This window comes from Rana temporaria, chromosome 13 (assembly GCF_905171775.1).
Source record: "Rana temporaria chromosome 13, aRanTem1.1, whole genome shotgun sequence".
NCBI classification, from domain to species: Eukaryota; Metazoa; Chordata; class Amphibia; order Anura; family Ranidae; genus Rana; species Rana temporaria.
This window is the reverse complement of record NC_053501.1, coordinates 45,301,544-45,329,133: the sequence shown is the minus strand read 5'-3', so window position 1 is coordinate 45,329,133 and position 27,590 is coordinate 45,301,544. Positions and strand designations below refer to the sequence as shown.

The 27,590-nt window shown below is 41.7% G+C and overlaps 1 protein-coding gene across 1 annotated transcript in view; it reads left to right on the top strand.

Annotated features, from left to right (window-relative positions):
- The window catches only part of LOC120920234 (putative N-acetylated-alpha-linked acidic dipeptidase), a 111,696-nt gene that overhangs the window by 56,557 nt on the left and 27,549 nt on the right, over positions 1–27,590 (top strand). The window contains exons 10-15 of the mRNA XM_040332193.1: positions 5,350–5,432; positions 12,579–12,642; positions 15,286–15,353; positions 19,372–19,472; positions 22,195–22,285; positions 25,650–25,902. Of these exons, the coding sequence (XP_040188127.1) occupies positions 5,350–5,432; positions 12,579–12,642; positions 15,286–15,353; positions 19,372–19,472; positions 22,195–22,285; positions 25,650–25,902 (660 nt within the window). The remainder of the gene's footprint in view (positions 1–5,349; positions 5,433–12,578; positions 12,643–15,285; positions 15,354–19,371; positions 19,473–22,194; positions 22,286–25,649; positions 25,903–27,590) is intronic.

The window sequence follows — 27,590 nt, the reverse complement described above, 5'->3', positions numbered from 1 at the left end:
TTTCTGAATCAACGTAAATACCTAATTAGCATATTCCTCGCGTAACTATACGGAAGCGCCACCTAGCGGCCAACGTAAATATGCGTCCTAAGACACGACAGTGTAAGACACTTACGCCGGTCGAATCTTAAGGAAATCTATGCGAGATACGCCGTCATATCTCGTATCTGAATCCGGCCCAGTGTGTGTTCACAGAAAATCATACTCTCTCTCATAGGCATGTGCAAGGGGTGTGCCAGGTGTGCCTGGGCACACCATACTCCTGGGGTTGGCATCCCCTTAATCGTGAGCTACCAGTCGATCGCAGGCAGGTGACAGGTAAACTGCAATCCTTCCTTGCTGAAACTCAAAAAATTCATACCAGGTCCATAGCATTTTTATACCAGCCCAACAGCAAACGTCATTATTTTCTTGTTCATGAAAGGGAAAACCATACTTTTTAAAGCACATTTGAAGAATGTATTATATATATATATAAGAAAGACATGATACAAGAGATGGTCAGAGACTGCGGACATGATACAAGAAATGGTCAGAGACTGCAGACATGATACAAGAGATGGTCAGAGACTGCAGACATGATACAAGAGATGGTCAGAGACTGCAGACATGATACAAGAGATGTTCAGAGAATGCAGACATGATACAAAAGATGGTCAGAGAATGCAGACATGGTACAAGAGATGGTCAGAGACTGCAGACATGGTACAAGAGATGGTCAGAGACTGCAGACATGGTACAAGAGATGGTCAGAGACTGCAGACATGGTACAAGAGATCAATGCAGCCTCATTGTGCCCATTAATGCAGCCTCAGTGTGCCCATCAATGCAGACTCACTGTGCCCATCAATGCAGCCTTACTGAGCATATGAATGCAGTCTTACTGTCCATGAATGCCATCCAGCCTTACTGTCCATGAGAATGCAGCCCAGCCTTACTGTCCATAAGAATGCAGCCCAGCCTTACTGTCCATGAGAATGCAGCCCAGCCTTACTGTACATGAAAGCAGCCCAATGCAGCCCAGCCTTACTGTCCATGAATGCAGCCCAGCCTTACTGTCCATGCATGCAGGCCAGCCTTACTGTCCATGCATGCAGCCCAGCCCAGTCCAGCCTTCATACAGGCAGCACAGCCGAACACAGACCCAGCTCTCACACACAGTGTGGGAGATGCCCGATGTATGACACATAGGAGAGAGAGAGGGAGTGCTGCATTCAGCTGCAACTCAAAGCAGCCCCAGGACAGGCAGCCTACCGGGAATTATCCCGCTATCCCGGTGGGCCAGTTCGGCCCTGGGAGCAGCAGGGGTGGAATTTAGTTGGACCGATCTGTATTTACCTCCTACAGCAGCAGCTGAAAGTAGGCTTCTCCTCCTCTCCCTCTTGCCAACATTCAGCTGTCACAGGAGGAAAATATAGGGGATTGGTATTAATCTATGCCACCTCTCCTGTCCCTGTTCCTCTTCTTTCTGCTGCCCAGGTCCCCCTGTGTGCTCCCCCCTCCCCCCTATTGTTTCAGGATGTAAAGCGAGGAAGAGGCAGGTAAATATGTCACACGTGCATATGTGTTGGAGCTTTGAGGTGCACACCCTAATGCACTAGGCTGCACACTCCTATGCTCTCTCTATAAAGGGTTTAAGAATATGTGGTGCTGTCCAATGGCTTAGTATAAAAATTTAAACCCTCAATTCTTCTGGGAATTAAAGGGGTTGTAAAGGTAAAAAATGTTTTTTTAAATAACAAACATGTTATACTTACCTCCGCTGTGCAGCTCGTTTTGCACAGAGTGGCCCCGAACCTGGTCTTCTGGGGTCCCTCGGCGGCTGTCTCGGCTCCTCCCCGCAAGAACTAACCCTCTTCATGCTCTATCTCTCTCCCATGGGGGTTAGTTATTGCGTGCTCGCTCCCGTGAAACAGCCAGCGGCCATAGCCGCAGACTGTATCACTCGCCCCCCGGCACGCAGCGTCATTGGATGTGATTGATAGCAGCGCGATCTAATGGCTGCTCTGCTTTCAATCAACCAATAAATGGCCAGCTCGTTCACGGCGTGGGACTTTTGAGGGGTCAGGTAAGTAAACGGGGGGGGGGGCGCTAATCCTCGGATGTTTTTTCACCCTGACAAAAGTGTGCCTTTACAACCCCTTTAAAGTGGAGTTCCAGCCACAATTTGCATTTTTTAAATGTATGTCCTTTTATCCTGTGTTTTTATAATATAAATTTGGTCACTTACTATTTTACAATCCGCCACCAATCCGCAAAGATATTCAAAAAAGATAGTTTATAAAACTATGTCTACATCGTTGTCATTTTGCTTGTGGGCATTGTGATGCACTTACTTCCTGGAAGTCTTGGATGGGGAGTGATAATTGGACAGCGCACTGCATTCTGGGAAATTATGACACACATTTCCCAGGAGCATTAGAGGGAGATGATGTCAGAATCCTAGGTGGTTTCAAAGGCAGATTTCATGGGACCGCATAGCAACAGGCATTTCCAGATGAGTAAAAAAAATATATATTTTTTTTTTTTTTTTACCTTTTTAGGTCTAATGAGCACAATAATGAGAAAAAAATGGAAACTCCACTTGAAGCATTCTTTAACCCCTTCATTGGGAGAGAACTTGGGAATGAGGCAAGGTACAGGCAATAGTGGAAGCTTACAGTATCATACTCCAGGCAATCTGCCTTTGGTGACTATGGGCCAGATTCTCGTAGATTGGAGTAAAACTGTGCGGGCGTAACGTATCTCGTTTACGATACGCGGCCGCAAGTTTTACTGGCAAGTGCTTGATTCACAAAGCACTTGCCTGTAAAGTTGCGGCGGCGTAGCGTAAATCCTCCCGCGCAAGCCCGCCTAATTCAAATGATCCAGGTAGGGGGCGTGGATCATTTAAATTAGGCGCGTTCCCACGCCGATCGTACATCGCATGCGTCGTCCCTAAAATTTCCCGACGTGCATTGCGCTAAATGACGTCGCAAGGACGTCATTGGTTTTAACGTTAACGTAAATGGTGTCCAGCGCCATTCACGGACGACTTACGCAAACGACGTACATTTTTTAATTTCGACGTGGGAACGACAGCCATACTTAACATTGGTTGCCCCTCATATAGCAGGGGCAACTTTATGCGTCGCAAATACTACGGAAACGTCATAAATTCACTGCGTCGACCGCGCGTACGTTCGGGAATCTCGCGTAAATAGCTAATTTGCATAGACGACAGGGAAAACGACGTCCGCGACACCTAGCGGCGGGAAAAAAAATTGCATCTAAGATCTGACAGCGTAAGAGCCTTACACCTGTCAGATCTAATGGATATCTATGCGTAACTGATTCTAAGAATCAGTTGCATAGATACGCCGGGCCAGATTAGGACTTACAACGGCGCAAATGGCGTTGCGCCGTCGTAAGCCCTTTGAGAATCTGGCCCTATGTTTGTACATATCCATCCAATACCGACAGAATGGAAGACTCCCTTAACCCTTAACTTCTACAAAAACAACATCTTTACATTTAATCCTATAGTCCTAAATATGAACTCTGAGGGAAACAGATGTACTGATTTGGAATGCTTTAAAAGAACAATTTCAGCTCTTCACACAAGCTAAAAGGCTAAGTGGAGATATTTGACAGTCTTCTAAATCCTGGCAGTGTCAGCATCCTGTTAGTCTTCTTTCTCTGCGTTGTAATGTAGTAGACATTCTCACCCAGCAGCTTACAATAACACCAGGTGGTGGTTTTGCTCGTCTTGGATCCTCCAGTAAGGATGTACCATACATTCATGTTTGCTCAAGTATCTAAACATGTACTGCTAAGGGGATGAGCCAAATGTGTAGGAATATGCCATTTAAAACTGGTAAATTCATAAACTTGGATCTATATCTTAGTAAATTCATTTTCGTTTGAAGAAGGATACCAACTGTTCCTGATTTAATATAGGCATTTTCTACTGGCCTATAAATAATATTCAAATGCACAATTAGTATAAGCTTAATGTAATTCAATATTGTAAAAAATGTTTTTAGCAGGAGTACTTAAAGTGTAAGTAAACCCTAACAATGAACTTCTCTTAATTTATTACTTTTAATCTATTAAATGTTGCATCAAAAGAACAGTGTCATATATGTTGGATATGTGCAAAAATACCAATTGATCCAGCCAGAAATCAAGAAATAGGCAATTATTATTTTCATAAATATATGAAATGTATGATTTGTTTTTCTCTTGGGTGTCTAATTATAAAAAAAAAGGCTTTAAGCATCCGCACAGACATTGAAAACAATTGTGACATTGGGGGTTATTTACTAAAGCTGGAGCGTGCAAAATCAGTCTCACTTCTGCATAGAAACCAATCAGCTTCTAACCTCAGCTTCTTCAATTAAGCTTTGGCAATAAAACCTGGAAGCTTATTAGCTTATTTGCCGAAGTGAGACTGATTTTGCACTCTCCAGCTTTAGTAAAAAAAACTCTCTGGGCCAGATTCAGAAAGATCAGCGGATCTTTCTGCTGGCGCAACGTATGTCATTTACGTTACGCCGCCGCAAGTTTTTCAGGCAAGTGCTTTATTCACAAAGCACGTGCCTGTAAAGTTGAGGCGGCGTAGCATAAATCACCCGGCGGAATTCAAATTCGGCGGGTAGGGGGCGTGTATCATTTAAATGAAGCACCTCCCCGCGCCGAACGAACTGCGCATGCGCCGGCCGCGACTGAATCCCAGTACGCATGCTCCAAATGACGTTGGCAAATCGTCATGCTTTCGACGTGAATGTAAATTACGTCCAGCCGTATTCACGAACGACTTACGCAAACGACGTAAAAATTTCAAATTTCGTTGCGGGAATGACGGCCATACTTAACATTAGCTATGCCTCATATGGCAGGGGTAACTATACGCCGGAAAAAGCCGAACGCAAACGACGTTGAAACGATGAAATTGCAGCCTAAGATACGACGGTGTAAGACACTTACACCTGTCGGATCTTAGGGAAATCTATGCGTAACTTGATTCTATGAATCAGGCGCATAGATACGACGGCCGGACTCAGAGATACGACGGCGTATCAGGAGATACGCCATCGTATCTCTTTTCTGAATCCGGCCCATTGTGTATATTTATTTCCTAGGATCGTCAACTCCATCTAGTGGCTATAATTTGACCTTTTCTTGAAATACCTCAATCAGTAAAATGCCACATTACAGGCCCACTAGATGAAGCTGGCGATCATAGGAAATAAACATATGCGACACAATACAGTTATTATTTGAGACAGCTGTATGAATGCTTGAGGCATTTGCACAGTGATTTTTTTATTTTATTAATAGACCTTATTGTCTTTTCTGCATTGACAGGTTGGCGCCCAAGAAGATCCATCTTATTCTGCAGTTGGGGAGCAGAGGAATATGGATTAATTGGATCAACAGAATGGGTAGAGGTGAGTAATCTATCCCTCAAAAAGTGCCATTAATATATACTGATCTGGCCCCAACAGAAAAATTTAGTCTTAAGCCCCATACACACTATTAGATTTTCTGCAGCTTTCTGTCTTCAGATTTACCAAAACCATATACCAGTAATATGAGGTCAACCCTTAAAGCCTTGTACACACGCTCGGTTTTCTCTGCAAAAAACAGCAAGAAAACTGCTGGCAGAGCTGCCGAGTAAACCGAGCGTGTGTACGAGGCTTTTAGGTTTCTCGTCTGGAAATCTGGCCAGAATCTCGACGAGAAAAATAGAGAACCTGCTCTCTATTTTCTCGTCGAGATTACTTTCGGCCTGTTTCCCAATGAGAAACCCGAGAGTGTGTATACTTACCTGTCACCGTGGAAACCATGCTCGAAATGACTTTGACGCATTCGCGGTAGCTTCCACGGCATAGGTAGGGTGAAGCAAGATGGCGGCGACGGAATCGAATGTGACGAGCGCATGACGTCACTTCATTCTTGCCTTTCAAGAGAACCGCGGTTCTTTTGAAAGGTCTGTGTGTACACTCAGGCATCAAGAGATTCTTTCCAAAAATCTTGCCCACGTTTTTTTCCTGACAAAATTCTTGCCCATGTGTACGAGGTCTAAGAGTTTCAATTTGTATGCAATCAGGCAGACCCTTGCACTACATGGTTTTGTTAAATCTTATACTGTTGTGGAGAGCCAAACTTAATTCTGCTCTGTACAGAATGGCCTGTGGGACCCAGAAGCTCTTGAAAAGTATCAGATACTCCTATTTCAGCGTCACCAATGACTCTTATGTCTAAAATCATCCTATGTCCACTAGGGGCATAGGATGACTGAGAAATTATATCTTGGATTGCTTTAACATGGCTCTGTAGTTCACAATGTATTCCAGCAAATCTGTAAGACCTATTTACAGGTTGTTGATTCTGAACTCAACAGGTTAATTGAAAGAGGGACTCATTCAATGTGGGAACATAGACTGCTAGGTGTTAATGTCGTCTGCTACTGTGATGTAAATGAATCTTAGTATGGCTCCTAAGAACCTTTCATGGTGTTGTGCTAATGGATTGTGTGAAGTTCTATTGATGTGTATTGTGAGTTAACACAGTCTAAAGGTCAGATGTCTGACTTATCAGCTGTAGTTAATTAGCTCATGTAAATCATGTCTACTAAAGGAATGTGTATTGTATAGCAAGTGTCTATCTTGAAAGGTCATATCTCTGAGTCACCTTGTCTGGGTAAATGATTCGTTAATTAGCTCATGTAAATTAGATCAAGAGCTGGTGCCAGAAGGTCTACCAAAAAGATGTGTATTGAGCTCCTTGTGTCATGTTGTGGGTGGAGTTGAGTCATTGTTCATTTTTGGTTACTGACTGTATATAAAGAGCCTGATTTTCTGATTAAAGAGTTTCTTTTTGTTTTGAACCTCAAACAGAGCTGTGTCTCGTTTCTGGGGGAATCCCTACGAGTCGTGTTCGCCAGGTTGTGGCGTGTCGATAGCTGTCTTGGGTTCGGAATGGAATATCTTAAACGGCGTTAACCCCTGTCCCATTTGGGGTTCCGTTACATGCTCAATACAAAATTCTGAACTCATTTATTTTGGTTTCTTTGTATGTATGGATTGCAAGGGTCCAAACTCTGTGCAGGCCAGTCAAGTTCCTCCAGCCCAAACTCACTCATCCATGTCTTTATGGACCTTGCTTTGTGCACTGGTCCGAATTATATGGTGGAGGGGGGATTATGGCGTGGAGTTGTTTTTTAGGGGTTGGGCTTGGACCCAGGGAAAGCATACCAAGACATTTTGGATAATTTCATGTTCCAACTTTGTGGGAAGTTTGGGGATGGCCCCTTCCTCCACCAGTGCATAAAGCAAGGTCCATAAAGACATGGATGAGCGAGTTTGGGGTGGAGGAACTTGACTGGCCTGCACAGAGTCCTGACATTAACCAGATAGAACACTTTTGTGATGAATTAGAGCAGAGACTGCGAGCCAGACCTTCTTGTCCAGATCAGGGCCTGACCTCACGAATGCACTTCTGGAAGAATGGTCAAACATTCCCATAGACACACTCTTAGGCCCCGTACACACGAGGAGACATGTCCGATGAAAACGGTCCGCGGACCGTTTTCATCGGACATGTCTGCTGGGAGCTTTTGGTCTGATGTGTGTACACACCATCAGACCAAAATCCCTGCGGACAGAGAACGTGGTGACGTAGAAGACACCGACGTTCTCTAACACGGAAGTTCAATGCTTCCACGCATGCGTCGAATGAATTAGACGCATGCGCAGGATTTTGGGCCGCTAGTTATACGTCATAACCAGTGGACATGTCCGATGAGTCGTACTAACCATCGGACATGTCCGACGGACATGTTTCCAGCGGACAAGTTTCTCAGCTTGCTAAGAAACTTTTGTCCGCTGGAAACCTGTCCGCTGGAAACCTGTCCGCTGGAAAACTGTCCGCCATGCCCTACACACGATCGCACATGTCCGCGGAAACTGGTCTGCGGACCAGTTTCAGCGGACATGTTCGACCGTGTGTACGCGACCTTAAACCTTGTGGACAGCCTCCCCAGAAGAGTTGAAGCTGTTATAGCTGCAAAGGGTGGGCCAACGCAATATTGAACCCTATGGAATAAGACTGGGATGACATTAAAGTTCACGTGTGCGTAAAGGCAGGCATCCCAATACTTTTGGTAATATAGTGTGTGTGTATATATATACTGTATATATACACACACACACACACAACCGGAGAAACAGTAAGAATGGCTTCAAGGCTTAATAACATACAGTCAATTTATTGTGGTGAGTGAAGAGTTTTCCATCTCCTCTATAAATATATAGACGACATTACGATGTCCTATCTTCCTTAAACACATATCCTGCCATTATGGGGCAATTTTCATCTGTCTGTAACCTAATACATTGCAATGACATTACACTGGAAGAATGATAGGTAAAATCTAATAAGACCAATTTAGACTCTTGCTTTCTTAAGGCCTAATCTTTCAAAGAAATGTGATATACCCAGCTGACATTTTTAATTCTTTTTTTTGTTTATCCTGACACTGAGATTCTCTGCATTATGATGGCATTCCTAAACCTTTGGTGCAGTTACACTTATATCAGAGCACCCCCTGCTCTCCCATTTCAGTCTAATACTAACCTGTCCATAATTCAGCAAGATACAGCTGGCTATATTGCCCGACCACTTGTCATTTGGCAAAAATCATATCATCCAGTTATGTATGTGCAATCTGCAATCCCATTTCAATTTATTTCAATGGACTCCTGAACATGTAGGAAAAGAGCTATGCAGAACTTAAAAGTGTCCGCTGGGAGATACAGTGGAGGAGAACCCACAGGGTGAAAGATGAAGGCATGCTAGTGCAAATGTGAGATTGAAGATGGCAGTGGGTGAGTGTTGGGTGCTACAAATCCAGAATGGGGCATAACATATTTGTGTGAGTCTTTAAGAGCTGTAGAAGGGGGAAGTGTTCCACAGTGCAAAACATACAGCAAGAAAACATATAATTGCTCTCTTTGGCATTAAAATATAGCTAAGGCCCCATACACACGAGAGGATTTATCCGCGAATACGGTCCAGCGGACCGTTTCCGCGGATAAATCCTCTCGAGGATTTCAGCGGATTTCTATGCGATGGAGTGTACTCACCATCGCATTGAAATCCGCGCCGAAATCCTCTGGCGATGACGTGTCGCGCCGTCGCCTCGATTATGACGCGGCGACGTGCGCGACGCTGTCATATAAGGAATTCCACGCATGCGTCGAATCATTATTCGACGTATGCGGGGGATCCCTTCGGACGGATGGATCGGGTGAGTCTATACAGACCAGCGGATCCATCCGTTGGGATGGATTCCAGCAGATAGATTTGTTTAGCATGTCAGCAAATATTTGACCTGCTGGAATCCATCCCAGGGAATAAATATCCGCGGAAACAGATCCGCTGGAGTGTACACACCATAGGATCTATCCGCTGAAACCCATTCGCTGGGATTTTTCAGCGGATGGATTCTATCGTGTGTATGGGGCCTTAGGGGAGGCTTCAGGTTTTGCTCAAGAATATCCCTGTATTTAGCACCATCCATCTTTCCCTCAACCCTGACCAGTTTCCCAGTCCTGACTGCTGAAAAACATCCCACAGCATGATGCTGATACCACCATGTTTCCCTGTGGGGATGGTGTTCTTTGGGTGATGTGATATGCCAGACATAGCGTTTTCTTTGATGGCCAAAAAGTTACATTTTTGTTTCATCAGACCAGAGCACCTTCCTCCATACATTTTGGGAGTCTCCCACATGCCTTTTCGCAAACTCAAAACGTGCCATTTAGTTTTTTTGCTGAAAGTAATGTTTTTTTTCTGGCTACTCTACCAAAAAGCCCAACTCTATGGCGCGTACGGCTTATTGTTGTCCTATGTACAGATACTCCAGTCTCTGCTGTGGAACTCTGCAGCTCCTCCAGGGTTACCTTAGGTCTCTCTGCTGCCTCTCTTTGCCCGGTCCCTGAGTTTTGGTGTGCGGCCGTCTCTTGGCAGGTTTCCTGTAATGCCATGTTTTTTCCATTTGGTTATGATAGATTAGATGGTGCTCCTAGGGATCAGCAAAGATTTGGATATTTTTTGTATAACGTAACCCTAACTAGTACTTCTCAACAACATTGTTCCTTACTTGTTTAGAGAGTTTGGAGAGTTCGTTGGTCTTCATGGCAGTGTTTGGTTAATGGTGCCTCTTGCTTAGGTGTTGCAGCCTCTGGGGCATTTCAAAAAGGTGTGTATATGTAATGAAAGATCATGTGACACTTAGATTGCACATAGGTGGACATCATTTCACTAATTGTGTGACTTCTGAAGGTAATTGGTTGCACCAGAGCTTTTTATGGGCTTCATAACAAAGGGGGTGACTACATACGCACATGCCAATTATCATTGTTTTATTTCTGAAAAATTGTTTTATGTATATATTTTCTAATTTTACTTATTTATTTATTTATTAAAATGCTTATAAAACAACAGCGCAGTCTTACACACGTGCCTCGATGCGCTGGCGGGATAAAAACAGAACAGAAAAGGGGCAAAAACTACATCGACCAAACAAGTGACAATAAAACAATAACAATCAGCGAACAAGAAAATATAAAACATACAAAGTTAAATATATAAAATTTAGAGCTATTAGAATACATAATATTTAAGTCATCCCGAAAGCCTGGATATATAGCCATGTTTTTAACAATCTCCTAAACTTTAGGAGATCATTTTCCAGTCCTATGTGAAGACTATTGTGTTCTGATCCATCACATATGATTAAAAAAACATTAAACTAAAGTCTGTAATGTAACAAAATAGGTAAAAAGCCAGGGGGGGGGGGGGGGAGTGAATACTTTTGCAAGGCACTGTAAGTGGCCGGCTTGATCCTGAGTTCTTAGGCAAGGTGATTTGTTTGCCAAAGCAACCAATAGGTTTTCCATGATCAGATGAGACCCCTTTATTTCTCCTGCCAACAAAGGCTCTCGCTTGTCTATACAGAAAACAGAAGAGAGAGATAGGGATGCAGTGTATTTGCAGCTGTTTTTTTTCCGGAAGCCAGTACCATGGTGCTGCATGCTACCTGAACTGACACAAAAACATCATATAAACACAAAAGAAAATGGTATTTCGTCAGGTAGTAGATGTTCCTTTGAAGGAACAGTTTTCATTTTGCTCATTATCTGGCAATACATCATTGCTGGACAGCATATTATTATAATATTTTGCCATATCAGTTAAATATATTGCTTTATAATGGCTCTGGTTATCAGTTTAATTTCCTTCTGTTTATTTTATTGGGCAGTTTCCTCCTATTCACTCTAATGTCTGTTGCTCATTGTCTGCAGCATGCCCCCGTGCCAATTTTTTGTTCAAAACACTCCAATAGCTCAAAGGAGACAGAGCCGAAATCTAGTCACAGCTTCTCTGCCTTATGTGACAGTTCTGTGCATCTGACTTATAAAACTGGAGGCAATAAATGATTTACGTGGGTCTCACTTTTCTGATGATTTTTAACATGGGCGCTGAGCCAGTAATGTGGTCTACAGAATTGCAGAAACACATTTTTAGTAACTCAGTCGATGCTAATACAATCATTAGGCAATAACACTCATAGCTGGATTCACGTAGGGCGGCGTATGTTTCATCGTATTTACGCTACGCCGCTGTAAGTCAGAGGCTGTATTCACAAAGCACTTGCCTCCTAAGTTACGGCGGCGTAGCGTAAATGGGCCGGCGTAAGCGCGCCTAATTCAAATTGTAAATAAACCATGACCCCAGGTAAATGATGTTTTTAACAAACGGCACATGCGCCGTCCGTTGACATATCCCAGTGTGCATTGCTCCAAAGTACGCCGCAAGGACTTATTGGTTTCGACGTGAACGTAAATTACGTCCAGCCCCATTCACGGACGACTTACGCAAACGACGTAAAATTTTCAAAATTCGACAAGGGAACGATGTCCATACTTAACATTGGCTAGGCCAGCTTTTTGGTGGAATAACTTTACGCCTGAAAACGCCTTACGTAAACAGCGTATCTTTACTGCGACAGGCAAGCGTACGTTCGTGAATAGGCGTATCTCGCTGATTTCCGCCTTCTAGGCGTAAATCAGCGTTCACACCCCTATCGGCCGGCGGAACTAGACAGATAAGATACTACATTTAAGTGTATCTCAATTTGAGAATACACTTAAATGTACGACAGCGCATATTCAGAGTTACGACGGCGTATCTACTGATACGCCGGCGTAAACCTCTCTGAATCTGGCTATCAGTGTAGATTCACATCTTTGCGTTTTGGTAACACATGGCAAACCTCGCTTTTTACCACTAATTAGGGGCAATGCATGTTCTAGGTACAGGGTGCTTGTACTACCATTCATTTTGAAATGCATCCCAATGTGCATACACAGTGTGCCACAATGTACATGTTCATGCGAAATACAACCCTCAGCTACCAGGGCTGAGGTCTCAGGGCTAAAAGACACTGGTCCCTGTTTTGTATTGTATTTTCGTCACATTTATTATGTATCTAGTGGATTAGAATAACTGTATTTTACATTCCACAGGAAATGGAAAAAGTTTTAGGATCCCGAACTGTGGCCTACCTAAATGTGGATATTGCTGTGGAAGGTAATCATGGGAGGGCAAAAGATGTAATTTTACGTTTTTTTTATAGTGATTTTATCAAACACAACAAAAAATGTAACTTGATCATTTTATAACTGTCTGCATAATCCCAGGTGAAGGAATAAGAATACTGGCAGAATGTTTTTTTTCTCTAGCTTTTAGATTTGATTTGAAGGCTAGGTGAGTCAAGGAAGATTAACACCAGAGATTTACGTCTACTTAGACATTATTTTCTGACCTTGTTGCGTGTGTGACTTTTCATAGACTGCAGGGTCTACTTTTATCCATTCTGTCACCCCTCTTCTGAAGCAGCGCATTGCGGGTGGTATAGCCGCACTGTCCCATTGATTTCAATGGGCAGGAGCCGGGAAGGAGCGGTAAACACACAGCTCCTTCACCGCTCCAAAGATGCGGCAAGCAGGATTTTTTTTACCGTTCTGCTAGCGCAACGCTCCAGTGGCTTTCACAGTGGAGACAATTGAGCAGCTGTTTGAGGGCGGATTGCAAGCGCTATTTTTAACGCTATAGCGCCTGCAATACGTCCTCAGTGTGAAATGGGTCTAAGTTTGAAATATTGCATGTAGTCTCAATTCCTTTAAACACGTCTTATTTAGTGAATGTATTCTATTTTGCAATTTTTTAGAACTTAATATAGTATTATATTGTATTATAGTATAATCTTTATCTTTATGTTGTTTTATTTCAATCAATCGCAGGCTGTAACACTGCACCAGAATGAGATCATTAAAGTGGAGTTCCACCCATAAATATAACATTACATCAGTAGTTTAAAAAAATGTCATTAGTCCTTTAAGAATTTTTTTTTTTTTTTTAGATGCCTTCAAAGTGTTGTTGCTAGGCAGAATAGTTAATCTTCCCACTTCCTGCACCTAGGTGCTTAATGCTTCCTAACCTACACCGCACAGACTCCTGGGAATGTAGTGGGTGTAACTTTTCAGGAGTCTGTGCACTCCCCAGTCTCAAAGAATCATGTGACTTGGACAGTACAGGTGCTGAAACCTGATCTGAAACCTATTAGGCCCGGTACACACGGGCAAACATGTACGATGAAACCGGTCCGTCGGACCGTTTTCACCGTACATGCCTGCCAGAGGGCTTCTGTACGATGGTTGTACTAACCATCGTACAGAAGTCCGCGCGTAAACAATACGCGGGGCGTGTCCGCGTCGTCGCGACGATGACGCGGTGATGACGCGGCGACGTGGGCGGGCCTGCCATTTAAAGGCTTCCACGCATGCGTCGAAGTCATTCGACGCATGCGAGGGACGGTGGGCGCTCGGACATGTACGGTAGGTCTGTACTGACGACCGTACATGTCCGAGCGGGCAGGATTCCAGCGGACGGTTTTAAAACACGTCCAGGAATATTTGTCTGCTGGGAAAAGGCCCGGCGGGCAAATGTTTGCTGGAATTCGGCCCGCTCGCGCCTACACACGACCGAACATGTATGCTGAAACTGGTCCGTGGACCAGTTTCAGCATACATTTTTGGTCGTGTTTACGGGGCCTTACACTGCATGTGCGAGATCTGCAAGGCTGAAATCCAGGAAGTCATACAGTCTGGCTTCATGATGCCCACACTTAAGATGGCCCCAGTCAATTTCTATTTTATAAAGTGTCTAAATGCTGTAACAACCTAACAAAACGAACCTTAGTTTACAGACTAACTTTACTAGAATACATTAAGCTTGTGTATTACAGGGGTATTTATATTTAAAAAGTGAAATTGTGGCCGGAACTCCGCTTTAAGAATTGTGAAAATGTGAAAACATTCTTAGTGGGTCTTCATTCATGGAATGATGTCCCTCTCGTAGTGGAACAAATTATTTACATTCCTGACATTGCATTTCCCGTCTCACACTGCATTCTTTTGACTTACTGACCAGTGAAGAATTCTCCTGATTGTTATTTTCTACATTCCTAAAATATTAAATGCCTATACCAAGTGATATTTGCCAATATTTTTTTTTTTTTTTCGTTTTATCCCACATTCCATATTTCCATATACCATAGTGAATTGTCTCCAATATTATCTCATTCAATTATTTATTCAAATAGGCTACACAACACTAACATTCTATTGACTAATGCTAGGCAGCATAAGAATTAAAATAGTTATTGTTGTTCAAGAGAGTTTAATTTCACTTTAATAAAACACTCCCCCTATAAACACTGCTATAATATATTTACTTTACACAATATTATGTATGAAAATATGCTATGCTTTCCGTTTATTATGCACTAGTTAGGCTTCTTCTCTAGTAGTGGTCAGCATTGGCGCACATATCATATCATATACTCTACTGCCTTTATACTGTATGTTGCAATAGAGCATAACAGGCAGCGTGAACACAGTTTATTTAAGTGGAAAAGTGACGTGACCTCATCTATTTAGCAATTCTTACTGGAACTGTATTTTAATTCAAGTACGTTGTGAGACTGTTTTTCTGGTTTTCCGTGTAGCCTGTCTGAAGTGCTTGACAGAAAACATAATAAATCCTAAGCCTCTAATTCCATATTACTATAACTTTATCTTCTTAACATTTAAGATGTGTTTTTCTTGGTTGTGACATTATTTGTTTTAGTGAAAACACTTCTTGATTCATGATTACATCTCTTCCTTACAGGAAATTCCACCCTCCGTGCACTTGCTACTCCCATCCTGCATAAACTACTGTTTGCCGCAGCCAGAAAGGTACATCCATTACCAGGCAGTACAATAGTCACTAGGTTGTAATATACTATAGACTTTTTCCTTGCCAAATCAGTGATTCATCACGTCAGCACTTTAACAATGTTTCTGTGAGTATAGTTGCAGACTATTTATAATATCAAAGACCATACCGAGGATCTATTCCTTATTAGGACTCTGGTCCATGGGTACTGGAGGTCTAAGTAAACTGTGTTAGGACATGTGCTATGTACACACTCCTATAACCTTGCTGCATTGCTGTAACATCTTGATGCTGATGAAACTTAGGAAACACCTTTGGGAGGGGAGGGGGGGGGGTGGTTACTAAAACGGATGCACCCAGAATTTGGTGCAGCTGTGCATGGTAACCAATTAGCTTCTAACTTGAGCTTGTTCAATTATGCTTTGACAATAAAGCCTGGAATCTGATTGGTTACTATGCAGAGCTTCACCAGATTCTGGGTTCACCAGTTTTAGTAAATCCCCCCCCCCCCCTTATGTGCCTTTTTTGGGACAGAAGCAGTGGCGGCTGGTGTGCAGAAACAAACTGAAAAAAAATTGAAAAAAAAAAAAAAAACATCAAACGCAGCCGGGGCTGCTGATAGAAATCACGGGGCCCCGTACAGTCTACCTGGCGGGGCCCTCACCAATATATCGAAACAAGATTTTCACTAAAAATACAAAAAAATCATTATTAGCAGACACAAATATAATAGAGAACCTGTGAGAATTTTGTCTAAATTTGTATTCAGACAAAAATTAATTGTCTAATTTAGACCAGTGCTCAAAGCAAGGTCCATAAAGATGGATGAGGGAGTTTGGGGTGGAGGAACTTGACTGGCCTGCATAGAGTCTTGACCTCAACCCAATAGAACACCTTTGGGATGAATTTGAGCGGAGACAGGCCTTCTGGTCCAACATCAGTGCCGCACCTCACAAATGCGCTTCTGGAAGAATGGTCAAACATTCCCATAGACAAACTCCTAAACCTTGTGGACAGCCTTCCCAGAAGAATTGAAGCTGTTAAATTTGTAAAGGGTGGGCCAAGTTAATATTGAACCCTACAGACTAAGACTGGGATGCCATTAAAGTGCATGTGCGTATAAATGCAGGCATCCCAAGACTTTTGGTAATATAGGCCCAGATTCACAAAGGAGATACGACGGAGTATCTCAGATACTCCGTCGTATCTCTCAGAGTATCTATGCGACTGATTCATAGAATCAGTTACGCATAGATAGCCCTAAGATCTGACAGGCGTAATTGTTTTACACTGTCGGATCTTAGGATGCAGTACCGCGGCCGCCGCTGGGGGGAGTTTGGTCGTAAACCAGCGTCGGGTATGCAAATTAGGAGTTACAGCGATCCACGATGGTTTTTCACGTTCGCTACGTCGCTGCTAGTCTAGTTTCCCGTCGCAAATTTAGTCGTCGTTTTGGGTGCCCTAACTTTACACAGCACACGTATGCTCTGTATAAAGTATGGCCGTCGTTCCCGCGTCGCAATGTAAAAATTCACGTCGTTTGCGTAAGACGTCCGGGAATACGGAAGTACGCTGCACACGTCGCCGTTCGAAAAAATGACGTCAGTTCGCGCAAAGCACGGCGGGAATTTCAGAACGGAGCATGCGCAGTAGGTCCGGCGCGGGAGCGCGCCTAATTTAAATGGCACACGCCCCTTTGAATTACGTGGGCTTAAGCCGGAGGCCGCCAGCGTAGGTTTTCATTGCAAGTGCTTTGTGAATCAGGCACTTGCGATGAAAAATTGCGGCGGTGTAACGTATCTACGATACGTTACGCCGCCGCACTTCTACGTGAATCTGGCCCTTAGTGTACAGTATATGTGAACTAAGCCCAAGTCATGGCTTTGTGTCAGTGTCCTTTCTCATTGTCTAATAAATCTTCTAGCATATTCTGAATGACACCATGAATGTGCCTTTACATTGAATGCATCCCATATTTCTGATTATATCCGTCTTTATCAGTCTACAATAATGAGTATTTATTTGGTTAAGAGAAAAGTTCATGTTTGGATTTGTTCCAGTCTAGAAAGCAATTGTTCTACAGTGAGATAGCTATGTGTGCAATCACTGAGCTGGATTTCTTCTTAGAATAATTTATGTATACCTGTTAGCATTACAATATCAATTCCATTTTTTTATTTCTTGCTTATTATTAACATATTTTTTTAGGAATTATGTTCCAGATATTGTAGTGTGTAAAGTTTGTGACTGCTAAATTACTATCTAAATGAAAAGTGCTACATGCAGTATGTTCTAATATATTCAGAGTAAAGTAACTGTTCATAATCTGCAGTCTTCACCAAACGTGAGTTACTACGGCTTAGCAAAATATATATTATAAATCTTAACAACAAAACTGTTATCTCAGTAATCTGCTAAATACGATTTTCCTGTTTAAATATTTAGACTAACAGAGCCTGCCCTTTAAAACTGTAATAGAGTAATGAGCAATACCGAATAGCAATGGTCCATAACAATAGTTTGGACCCCTGTTGTGAACCACTTTCTGTTCAGGTTCATCCGGTTGATCACCAACTGATCATCTCAGTTACAGAACATTGTTTAGTTCAGGGCAGTGGCAGTGGCATTTACTACGGTACATTCATGCTGAGAATTTGTAACATCGGCAAAAGGTCACACAATTATTGCTGTACTCCTAATACTGCAGATAAAAAAAAAAAAAAGCTTCTCTAACTCATATTTAATTAGTGATTTCATATGTTGCTGTTATAGAAATGGCTGATTTTGAGGAAAGAGATTAAAGAGTCAGTCAACCCCAGGAGCGGACTGACCATTGAGGCACTCGTTGACCTAAACATGTCTCCATGTTTTCACAGACCTACTTCTTCTGATGAGGGAATAATCCTTAAAGCATATCTAACACCCCCCCCCCCCATTTTTTTTCAATATTGCAGATTCCTTTTATGTGGTTACATTCATTTTTTTCTGTCTTTTCCCCCTTTATTTTCACCTGTTCACCACACTTCCTGCCTATTCTTGGCTGCAGTCTGTTTTCCACTATGTCTATGAAACAGGACATGCTTGTCACATGGTTAACAGAGATGCCCGTCTTTGTTCTTCTCTTCTTCGTGGTGAATTGATAGGACTAGTAATTTACACAACAAAGATAAGGATATTTTTCTGTATTTTCAGCTCACATGAAGTAACAAGGACATGCATTTCTGGCTAAGTCAACAGATATTTTCTGTACTTGCTGAAAAAGGAATCTAATTAAGAAGCCATCACATTTAATTACTGAGAAGCTGCAATACATAACATTTTTGGTTTTGGGTTTAGATATTCTTTAATTGTACTCTGAAATGTTTCTTTCCTGAGTGCTCATTACTTATGTGTCATTCTCATATATACTGATTATGCATAGTGATGCTTGGACTGCTAAAGATCAGGATGTATAATGCCCCGTACACACGATCGGAATTTCCATTGGGATAAACTCCGACGAATTTTTCTGACGGAATTCCATTCAAGGTGTCTTGCATACACACTGTCACACCAAATTCCGACCATCCAAAATGCAGTGACGTACAACACTAAGGCGTCAGTCCGTCAGAATTTCCGATGGGAAAACTCAGATAGGGCACAACACACGGTCGGAATATCCGATGAAAAAATTCCATCTGACTTTTTCCTTTGGAAATTCCGATCGTGTTTCCAAGCATATGGCTAGCCTCAGAGCGTAAAAGGTACCTGTAAAATTTGGGATTATGTTTACAGAGTCTATGAGATGCATTGGCCCAGACGATAAGAGGCCCTGTGACTAGCCTTGGAAAGTCAATAAAGCCTTGTACACACGACCGAGGAACTCGACGGGCGAGAAACTCGGTCGTGTGTACGAGGCTTTACCGTGACATTGAAAATCACATCTCTACTTTCCATCCCCTAATAGTTAAAGCCAGAATTTTTACAATTATAAATAAAATAATAATTTTAAATGAATAATCTGCCTAATATTGAAATCTTGTTTCTATACATAAAAAGGTAGAAAATCCTAACCCTGATGAAATTCGAGCAGGACGAAGATCAGTATTTGACACCTGGGTTAAGAATATACCATCTTCTCATGATCCGAATCTCCCACAGTATGTACAGAAAGTGGATGTCTTGCTTATAGAAAAACAATATGTTATATTACAGTAAACTTTTATGTCTTGCGGGGCACCAAAAAGATCTAAAAGTTTTCATGGCACGCCTGAAAAGATTTAACAATTTTTGTAGTGACAAACTTATTTATTTTTACAGGGCAAATCAGATTAAAGTGTAATCCAAACTTGAAGTATTTCTCAATCACTAATCAATGAACAAACTTTATTTATAAGCAGCAAATTGGAATGGAACAGTCTCTATTATTATAATATAATTAGAACGATTAGGTTGTCCCGAGATCTCTCTAGCAATTTAAAATATTTTTCAAAACTTCAATAGTTTGCCACGACACACAGTTTGGGAATCACTCTATTTACAAGGGATTACAAGGCAGCCATATATATTGGCTGCTACACTGCATTCTATTTACTGCATCATGCCCAAAGCATTTTTTCCCTTTTTAAATAGCGTGAAAAATGATTAGAACCCCTGTCATGTTTTTACAGCTACCGGGGTCTCACTTACTGTCACAGTCACTAGTTTCATCAGACAGGAAAGGCGGTAAAATCTGCAATGTAGACAGCAATAAAAAAACTGATAGGGGTTCCAACCTTACCCTTAGCCTAGTACACCGCTAGTTTTCGATGAGCCCAGCTGAAAGAGCTGATTGGTAGCTGGCTTGCGGAACTTTTTCGGTCATGCCCCTTCGACAGAAGCCAGCCGACTGCAGAACACACAGGCCGAATGTCGCCCGACATTTGGCCCGTGTGTACAGGGCTTTACTTTACTAAAAAAAATCTGAAAATAGTTTTACCTGTTGGTAATAGGTCAAAACATGTAGGGACTAATGCAAAATTTTACACAATATCTATGGTTTCATACCTAACTTGAGTATATGTGCATTTTTTCTGTTGTTGACGTTTTAATGTCAAGGCCAGAAATACTTTTTATGACTCCTATGTATTCATGCCTATTTATTTATTTTTTGATATTATGATAAAAATAAAGTAAAATTAACTTCTTAAGAAAATTATTGTCACTTGTCTTCAACACCTTTTTGCTGCTAAAAAAAAACCCCATGAGGGATCTTCTATTCAATACCTGTTGGTAATTTTCCTTTCCTGCAGCATCTAAATCTGTATACGGTGGTGTTAGGTTCTGCTGCCTTAATTTCATAGGACTGATAATTTATAAATGAAGAAAGCATTAGCTGACAAGTATTCTTAAATTCAGTATGACCTAAATATATTTTCTGCATCCCACGCGTGTTATTTAATATTTAATTCCCATTGTATGCTGCCATGATGCATGGTCATCATGTAGGCAGATGGGACCTCTTACTAGCCTAATGTTTTGAAACAAATAATGGCAGACAAGAGGCATACTGCTCTCCAGTAATACAAGTTGTAGCTTAATATGTTGCAAATATTCGCAAAGCAAAAAAATCTCATTAAATGGCCGATATTTTGGTTTTTGATGGGCACTGACGGGTTTTACCAACTGGAGGATCTAATGGAGTCTCTCGTGGAGACTCTAATAGAGCAATTTCCCTCTGTACAGCCTCGTACACACGCTCTGTATTCTCGGCAAGAAAACCGCTGGCAGTGCTTTCTTGACAAGTAAACCGTGCGTGTGTACGAGGCTTTGAGGTTTCTCGTCAAGAAAACTGCCCAGAATCTAGATGAGAAAAATAGGGAACATGTTCTCAATTTTCTCGTCGTGAGATTCTCGGCAGTGTTTTCCTGCCGAGAAACCCGAGCGTGTGTATACTTACCTCTCCATGGAAACCCGTGCATGCTCGAAATGACTTTGACGCATGCGCGGTAGCTTCCAAGGCATAGGTAGGGTGTAGCATTGAATGTGACAAGCGCATGCTCGTCATAGTCAAAAGAACTGCGGCTATTTTGAATGGAGTGTCTGTGCACTCGGCCGGCAAGAGATTCTTGCCAAGAATCTCGTCAGGAAAAACAAAGTTTTTTTCCTGACGAGATTCTGAGCCGTGTGTACAGGGCTGAAGCCTCGTACACACGACTGAGTTTCTCGGCAAAAACCAGCAAGAAACTTTCTGGGATTTTTTTTTTTGTCGAGGAAACCGGTCGTGTGTACATTTTTCGACGAGGAAACTGTCGAGGATCCTGTTGAGCCAAAAAGAGAGCATGTCTTCTTTTTCCTCGACGGAAATGGAGAAACTTGCCTTGTCGAGTTCCTCGACAGCCTAACAAGGAACTCGACGAGGAAAACGATGTGTTTCGCCCGTCGAGTTCCTCGGTCGTGTGTACGAGGCTTAACTTTGTAAATCTCACTTCCCACAGTGATGCACAAAAAACCCAAGTCTAATTCTCCAGGGACTTGGAAACCATTATTTGACTTTGTAAGACCTGACACAGTTGTGTGGTAGTGATGGTTCTAATGGAAATATCTTGCCACTGAAATTTCAAATAAGATAGCATGCGATGCAACTTGCTAGCAACTATACCAAATAGGGCATTTAAACATTCAATGGTTGCACTTATATTTTATATACAGTCCTTAAAAAAAAGCAGTGCAATCTCTGCCATCTGCTTACAATATGTAAGACTTGGCCTTGAATGTCGCAGAAACAAAGGGAATCAAATCATTTAATTACTTATAGATTGGTAGCATAGGTTCAGAGTCAGAGAATATTGACTATGACTAATTATAATGCATAATATTTAAAATATCTTTCATATATTGCAGTGTGAACAGCTTGGGATCAGGAAGTGATTATTCACCTTTTCTGCAAATTACTGGAATTTCTGCAGCAGATTTGCTTTACACATACGACCAGGTACTGTGAAGAGAGATAAATAATGCAAAGCTTTTTTTCACACTTACTGCACGCTAAAATGGAAATGTCTTTCCGATAGAAGTTTTAATATTATATGCAAATGTTTGTTGATATTTATGGCCGATCTTCATATAATTATTCAGGCTCATTGCTTTAAAGATAATCATTCAGTATTTCAAGTGGCATACCCTAGGGGTGGCATTAGGTAAGGTTTTTTTTATCTCTCAGCTGCCTCTTACCTTATGGACACTCCAGAAACTGTACACCTATGGAAGACTTTTTCCAACTGTCTATAGTAGTGTGCTAACGAGATAAAGCGGCATGATTTCAGCATTATTGATATACTGTTTTTGTCATTGGCAAAATTTCATTGAAACAAAAATGTTTTGTTGTATTTTTTCCTTTTTATTGGATTGATTGATAATTTTTAGTGTACATTTTACACTTTACTTTTTTCGGTGTCAATTCTTGTCTTTATATAAAAAAAAAGGAAAATAATGAGAAGCTGGCTTTTGGCACAGGAAGAGGAGAGATGGAGGAAGCTTCTGTAACCCTGAGGGGCTATTTAAAGGCTAAGTTCACCTTTGGAACATGTTTCCGCTCCTACCTTTTATTCCTGTTCTTCTCCCCGCCCCCCACTGTCAGTTTTTGAAAGCAACACAACAGATTCCTGTGAAAGAATAATCTACAAGTACCATCTTCCCTTCTGGCAGACAGACTTGTAGTTTCAATGGCTTTGAGGGCTCTAATGAGCGCTCTCATAGTCCACTGATGTGTATTCTGGCTTTCAAACAGAAAGCCCATACAGAGGTATGGGTTGAAAGCGGGAGAATATGTCTACAGGAGCACACATAACACCCTCGATCCAGTGTTCGTAGGTGCAATGCTTTCCAGGCTCCTGCAAGAAAAAAATAAAAATTCAAATTTTGTAATTATTAAAAATGTATTTGTTTTTTTATCAAAAGGTGAACTTAGCCTTAAAGGCCCATTGCACCTTTATAAACCAAAAACCACTTTATTTTCACTTATCCTATTGGCTTACATTTATTTGATCTAAATAGAGGAATATCCTGATGTTTGCTAAAATTTTGACCATAAACTGTCTAAATATGGCCATACACTGTACAGATTATGACTGGTTGTCTGCTGAAGAGTGGCTGTATCCAATTAGATGCAGCTGCTGTTTGGAAATTTAGACAGCTGGCCCTGCTGTGGGAGCAATTGGACCACTAGCTGCCATGCTAGTTCCTATTTTCCTCTACTTCCTCTCTCAGTTAGTGGTACTGACTTACAAACACTGGAGCAGAAGGTAAGGAGTGGCAAACAGCCAATCAGTATCATGCTTTAACATTGAGCAAGACTCTGGTTGTTGATAAAGGTAACAACTACTTGTTTTGCTTCTAGTTTTGTTTGCACCAGTTTTTGTGCATTGGTCATGTCCATCCTCACATGTAAAGTGTATGGGCATCTGTGGAATAACAGGAACCTTCAGGAGCTGGAGACAGTCGGGAAATTAGGGAATGGGCAGCAAAGGGGATAGTCAGACAGGCTCAGTTATATGAAGGAAGAACCTTAAAAATGTTTGCTGCTCTAAGAGAGGAATATGATGTACCCAATTATATGTTTTACAGATATCTTCAAATTAGACATGCTTTAAAATGTCCAGTTTGATAGAGCAGGACCAATACGGGATAGGTCCCTCATCGCACAGAAATTGGGTGGTGGGAGTAGGATGAGGGGGTTTATATCTGAAATATACCCATACATATGTAAGGGAAGTATTGAGGGCCCAGAACAGCTTAAAAGCAGAGAGAAATGGGAGGAAGACCTGGGGATCATAACAGATGGACAATGGAAGAAGATATTGAAGAGAGGACACATGGTGACAATCTCGCCTGCACAGAAGTTTTCATTTTTGAAGATGATACATGGGATGTATTATACACCAAAAAGATTATTCAATTTTGGGTGGAGAGTAGACGCGAGATTCCCCAGGTGCCAGGATACGGGGGACTTAATACATATGCTATGGAGGTGCCCAAAATTGTTTAGGTATTGACTGGGGATCCTTAATGTTCTAAATATGACATATAAAACGAAGTTGGAGATGGACGCCAGAATGTGTATTTTGGGTTTAGGGGAAGAAATAAGTGTAGTCAGTACAATAAAAGCAGTGTTGAGGTGCCTCTTTCAAGCAAGAAAATTAATTGCTCAAAGATGGCAAGCAGAAAACCCCCCATCAGTAAGAAAGTGGGCTAACGCAGTTACTGAAACAATATGGAATAAAAAGGTAGTATATACTAAGAGAAGAAACATCAGGGAATTTGGTAAGATGTGGAACCCATGGTTGGAAAAAATGGGATATCCCATGTGAAAAGGAAAAACCCATTAACCCGGATAGTAAAGCAGAGGGGAGGGAGGAGGGAGGGCTAGGGAAAGGAAATAGAGTAAAGGGGAGACATTTAAATAGGTTATGATATATGTGAAATAAGAAAGTTTAATTGTATGAATTAATATGGTTGTAACCTGTTTTTATATGATGAAGACAATTAATAAAGAATATGAAATCTAAAAAAGTTTATGGGCATCAAAAATACATGGGGTACTTCACCTTCACAATCTTAGAGTCGTAAAGGCTTCCTTAAACACACATTTGCTGATTTAATTGCTCTAGAGCACAATAAAATTCCAGGCTGTTCCAGTTAGCTTAAAATGTCCCGCATTTGGAGAGTATTTTGCACACTATACCTACCAAAAGTGTTTTACTGCACTAAACATATCATCCAGCCTTTAGCTTTGAGGGCTGATCAGTATATTCTGGTTGGATGGGGGGGGGGGTCCCCCTGTCAGAATTTAATGGGGTTGATTTACTAAAACTGGCAAGTGCAAAATCTGGTGCAGCTCTGCATAGAAGCCAATCAGCTTTCAGTTTTGGGTGGATAGATAGGTGGTCAATATCCAGAGTGAGTGCGCATCCATGTGGGGCATTTGAAGTGAGCACAAGAAGAGCACCTGTCTTTACAGAATGTTATGAGCATGAGCACTTTAGCTACAGGATTTGTTTAATATTTGTCTTAATTTTAGTTTAATTATGGACTGATGGTCAACTAATGCCAAACACCTAGCACAGTGAACACACAACAAACCGGGATTATTTTCAACCAAAGCCAATAAAATTACAAAATTATATTCAAACAGATGCCTATTCTTGTATGAATGCTGTTCGAATTGAACCCAACGCATAAGAAACAGTGCTCCTCTGTAACTGTTTCATCTGATCTAAAAACAAAACAGTTGAACAAGTTATTTTTCTTTCCTAAGGACTTTCTGTTACATTCTGAAAACGGTATGCTTTCAATTCCAGAAATATACTATAGCTTCGTACCCCATGTATCATTCTGTTTATGAAACGGTGGATCTGGTGTCACGTCTTTTGGACCGAGGATTTAAGTATCATCAAGCTGTTGGAAGAATTTGGGGTGAATTGGCTCTACGTCTGGCTGATGATGTCATCTTGAATTTTGACTGTCTGCAGTATGCGGAGACACTAAAGTCAATTGTCAGTGAATTACAAACCATCTATGGACTTACATTTCAGGAACATAACCTATCTTTGGGTAAGCATTAGGATGTCAGTGCTAAACTCCAGCCAAGACCTTTTTTATTTTAATATTTATTACAGTACGGAAGGGTTAGAACATCTGTATTTGTGAAGTTTTTACTGCTTTCTGTGAGTCCACTAAGGAGATCCTTTAGTGACTCCAGGACAAGAAATATAAGGATTAGACTTACAAGTAAAATCTTCTTCTTGGAGTACAGTACAGAACATGGGCTCCCTTAATCATAGATCCTTGGTTATATACAACCACCTTCAGGTGATTGGACACTGGCAAGCCAAATTGTAGGACAGCCCATATAACCCCTCCCACTCCCAGCAATCCTCAGTTTTGTAGCAAGCAATACAAAAAAGTGCCAGGACTGTGGGGAGGGTATTATTTTGCCCTGTACTATCCTCCTAGAAAAAGATTTACCATAAATGTCAAAAATCTTTATTTCTTCGTTGTACAGTACAGGACAAAGGCTCCTTTAAGTCTTGACCATTAAAATTCCTGAGTAATAAAACTGAGGGGTGGGCAATATGGAAACAATGTCAACAGCCCAAAAAAAATGGAATCAGGTCCTGAACTCAGAGAAGCTTGAAGCACCTCAGAGGCCTGAATATCTGTGTGGTAGAAATTCACAAATTTGTGCACTGACCAAGTTGCAGCCTTGTAAATCTGAGAAACATGACTGATACTGAAAAGCCCAAGTGGTACTGCCAAAATGGGTCAAGTGAGCCCTAACAGGAAAGAGAAGAACCTTCCTCTTCAAGGTGTAAGCTGCCTTATCCACCTAGAAATAGTGGAATGAGATGCAAGGCACCCCTTGCGAGAGCCTGTGGGCAGAAAAGAACGCTTATCTGATTTACAGGTAGAAGCAATGGCTAATGGGTAAACCCACACTTCTCCCACCACATCCACAAAGTAGAGTAAAATCTATTTAGGATACTTTGGAGCCAGACAAACAGAAGGCAGAATGATGTTCTGAAAAAAACGAGACCACCTTAGGAAGAAAGGAAGCTTTAGGTCTCAAAACAAGGGAAGATGTGTGAGCTACTCCCTTAAAAAAAGGTATTCGCCAGAGTGTGAGTGGTCAAAGGTCTCTGAAAAGCCAAGGGTACTCAAGTCCAAGTGCTGATTTGGTCCAGATTGGAGAAAAGTCAGGATATGTCCCACAGATATTTGTCTATGGTGGAATTTTGTTCCTTGCATCACACAAGGAAAGCCTTCCAAGTATAATGATAGACCTTCCATAAGGTTGACTTCCTAGCCTTTAGAAGCATAGGAATAATTGGAGTCAGGGAGACTCTGCCCCCTCAGAATCTGGGCCTTCATTACCAAGCCATCAAAACCAGCCACTGTGAAGACACCTTGAGACAGCAGTTCAGGTCGTTAGGGAACTCTCACAGATCTCCTAGGAGACAGAGGATGTCCAAATATCAAGTTTCACATCAATCCTGCAAAGCCAAGGAAGAATCTGTACTGGAAGAAAGGTGTTGATCAGAGAAAAGTGATCGCATGGGGTCACCAGTATGTCCTCTCCAACAGCCATAGGATTGCTGGTCTTGGTCACGAACCTGTCTACTTTATTGTTGAAACAGGATGCCATTAGATCCATGTCTGGTCTGTCTCTATGGTGACAGATGTTCAGCAACACTTCAGGGTAAAGAAACCGTTCCCTTGCATGCAGGCGCTAGTAGCTGAGG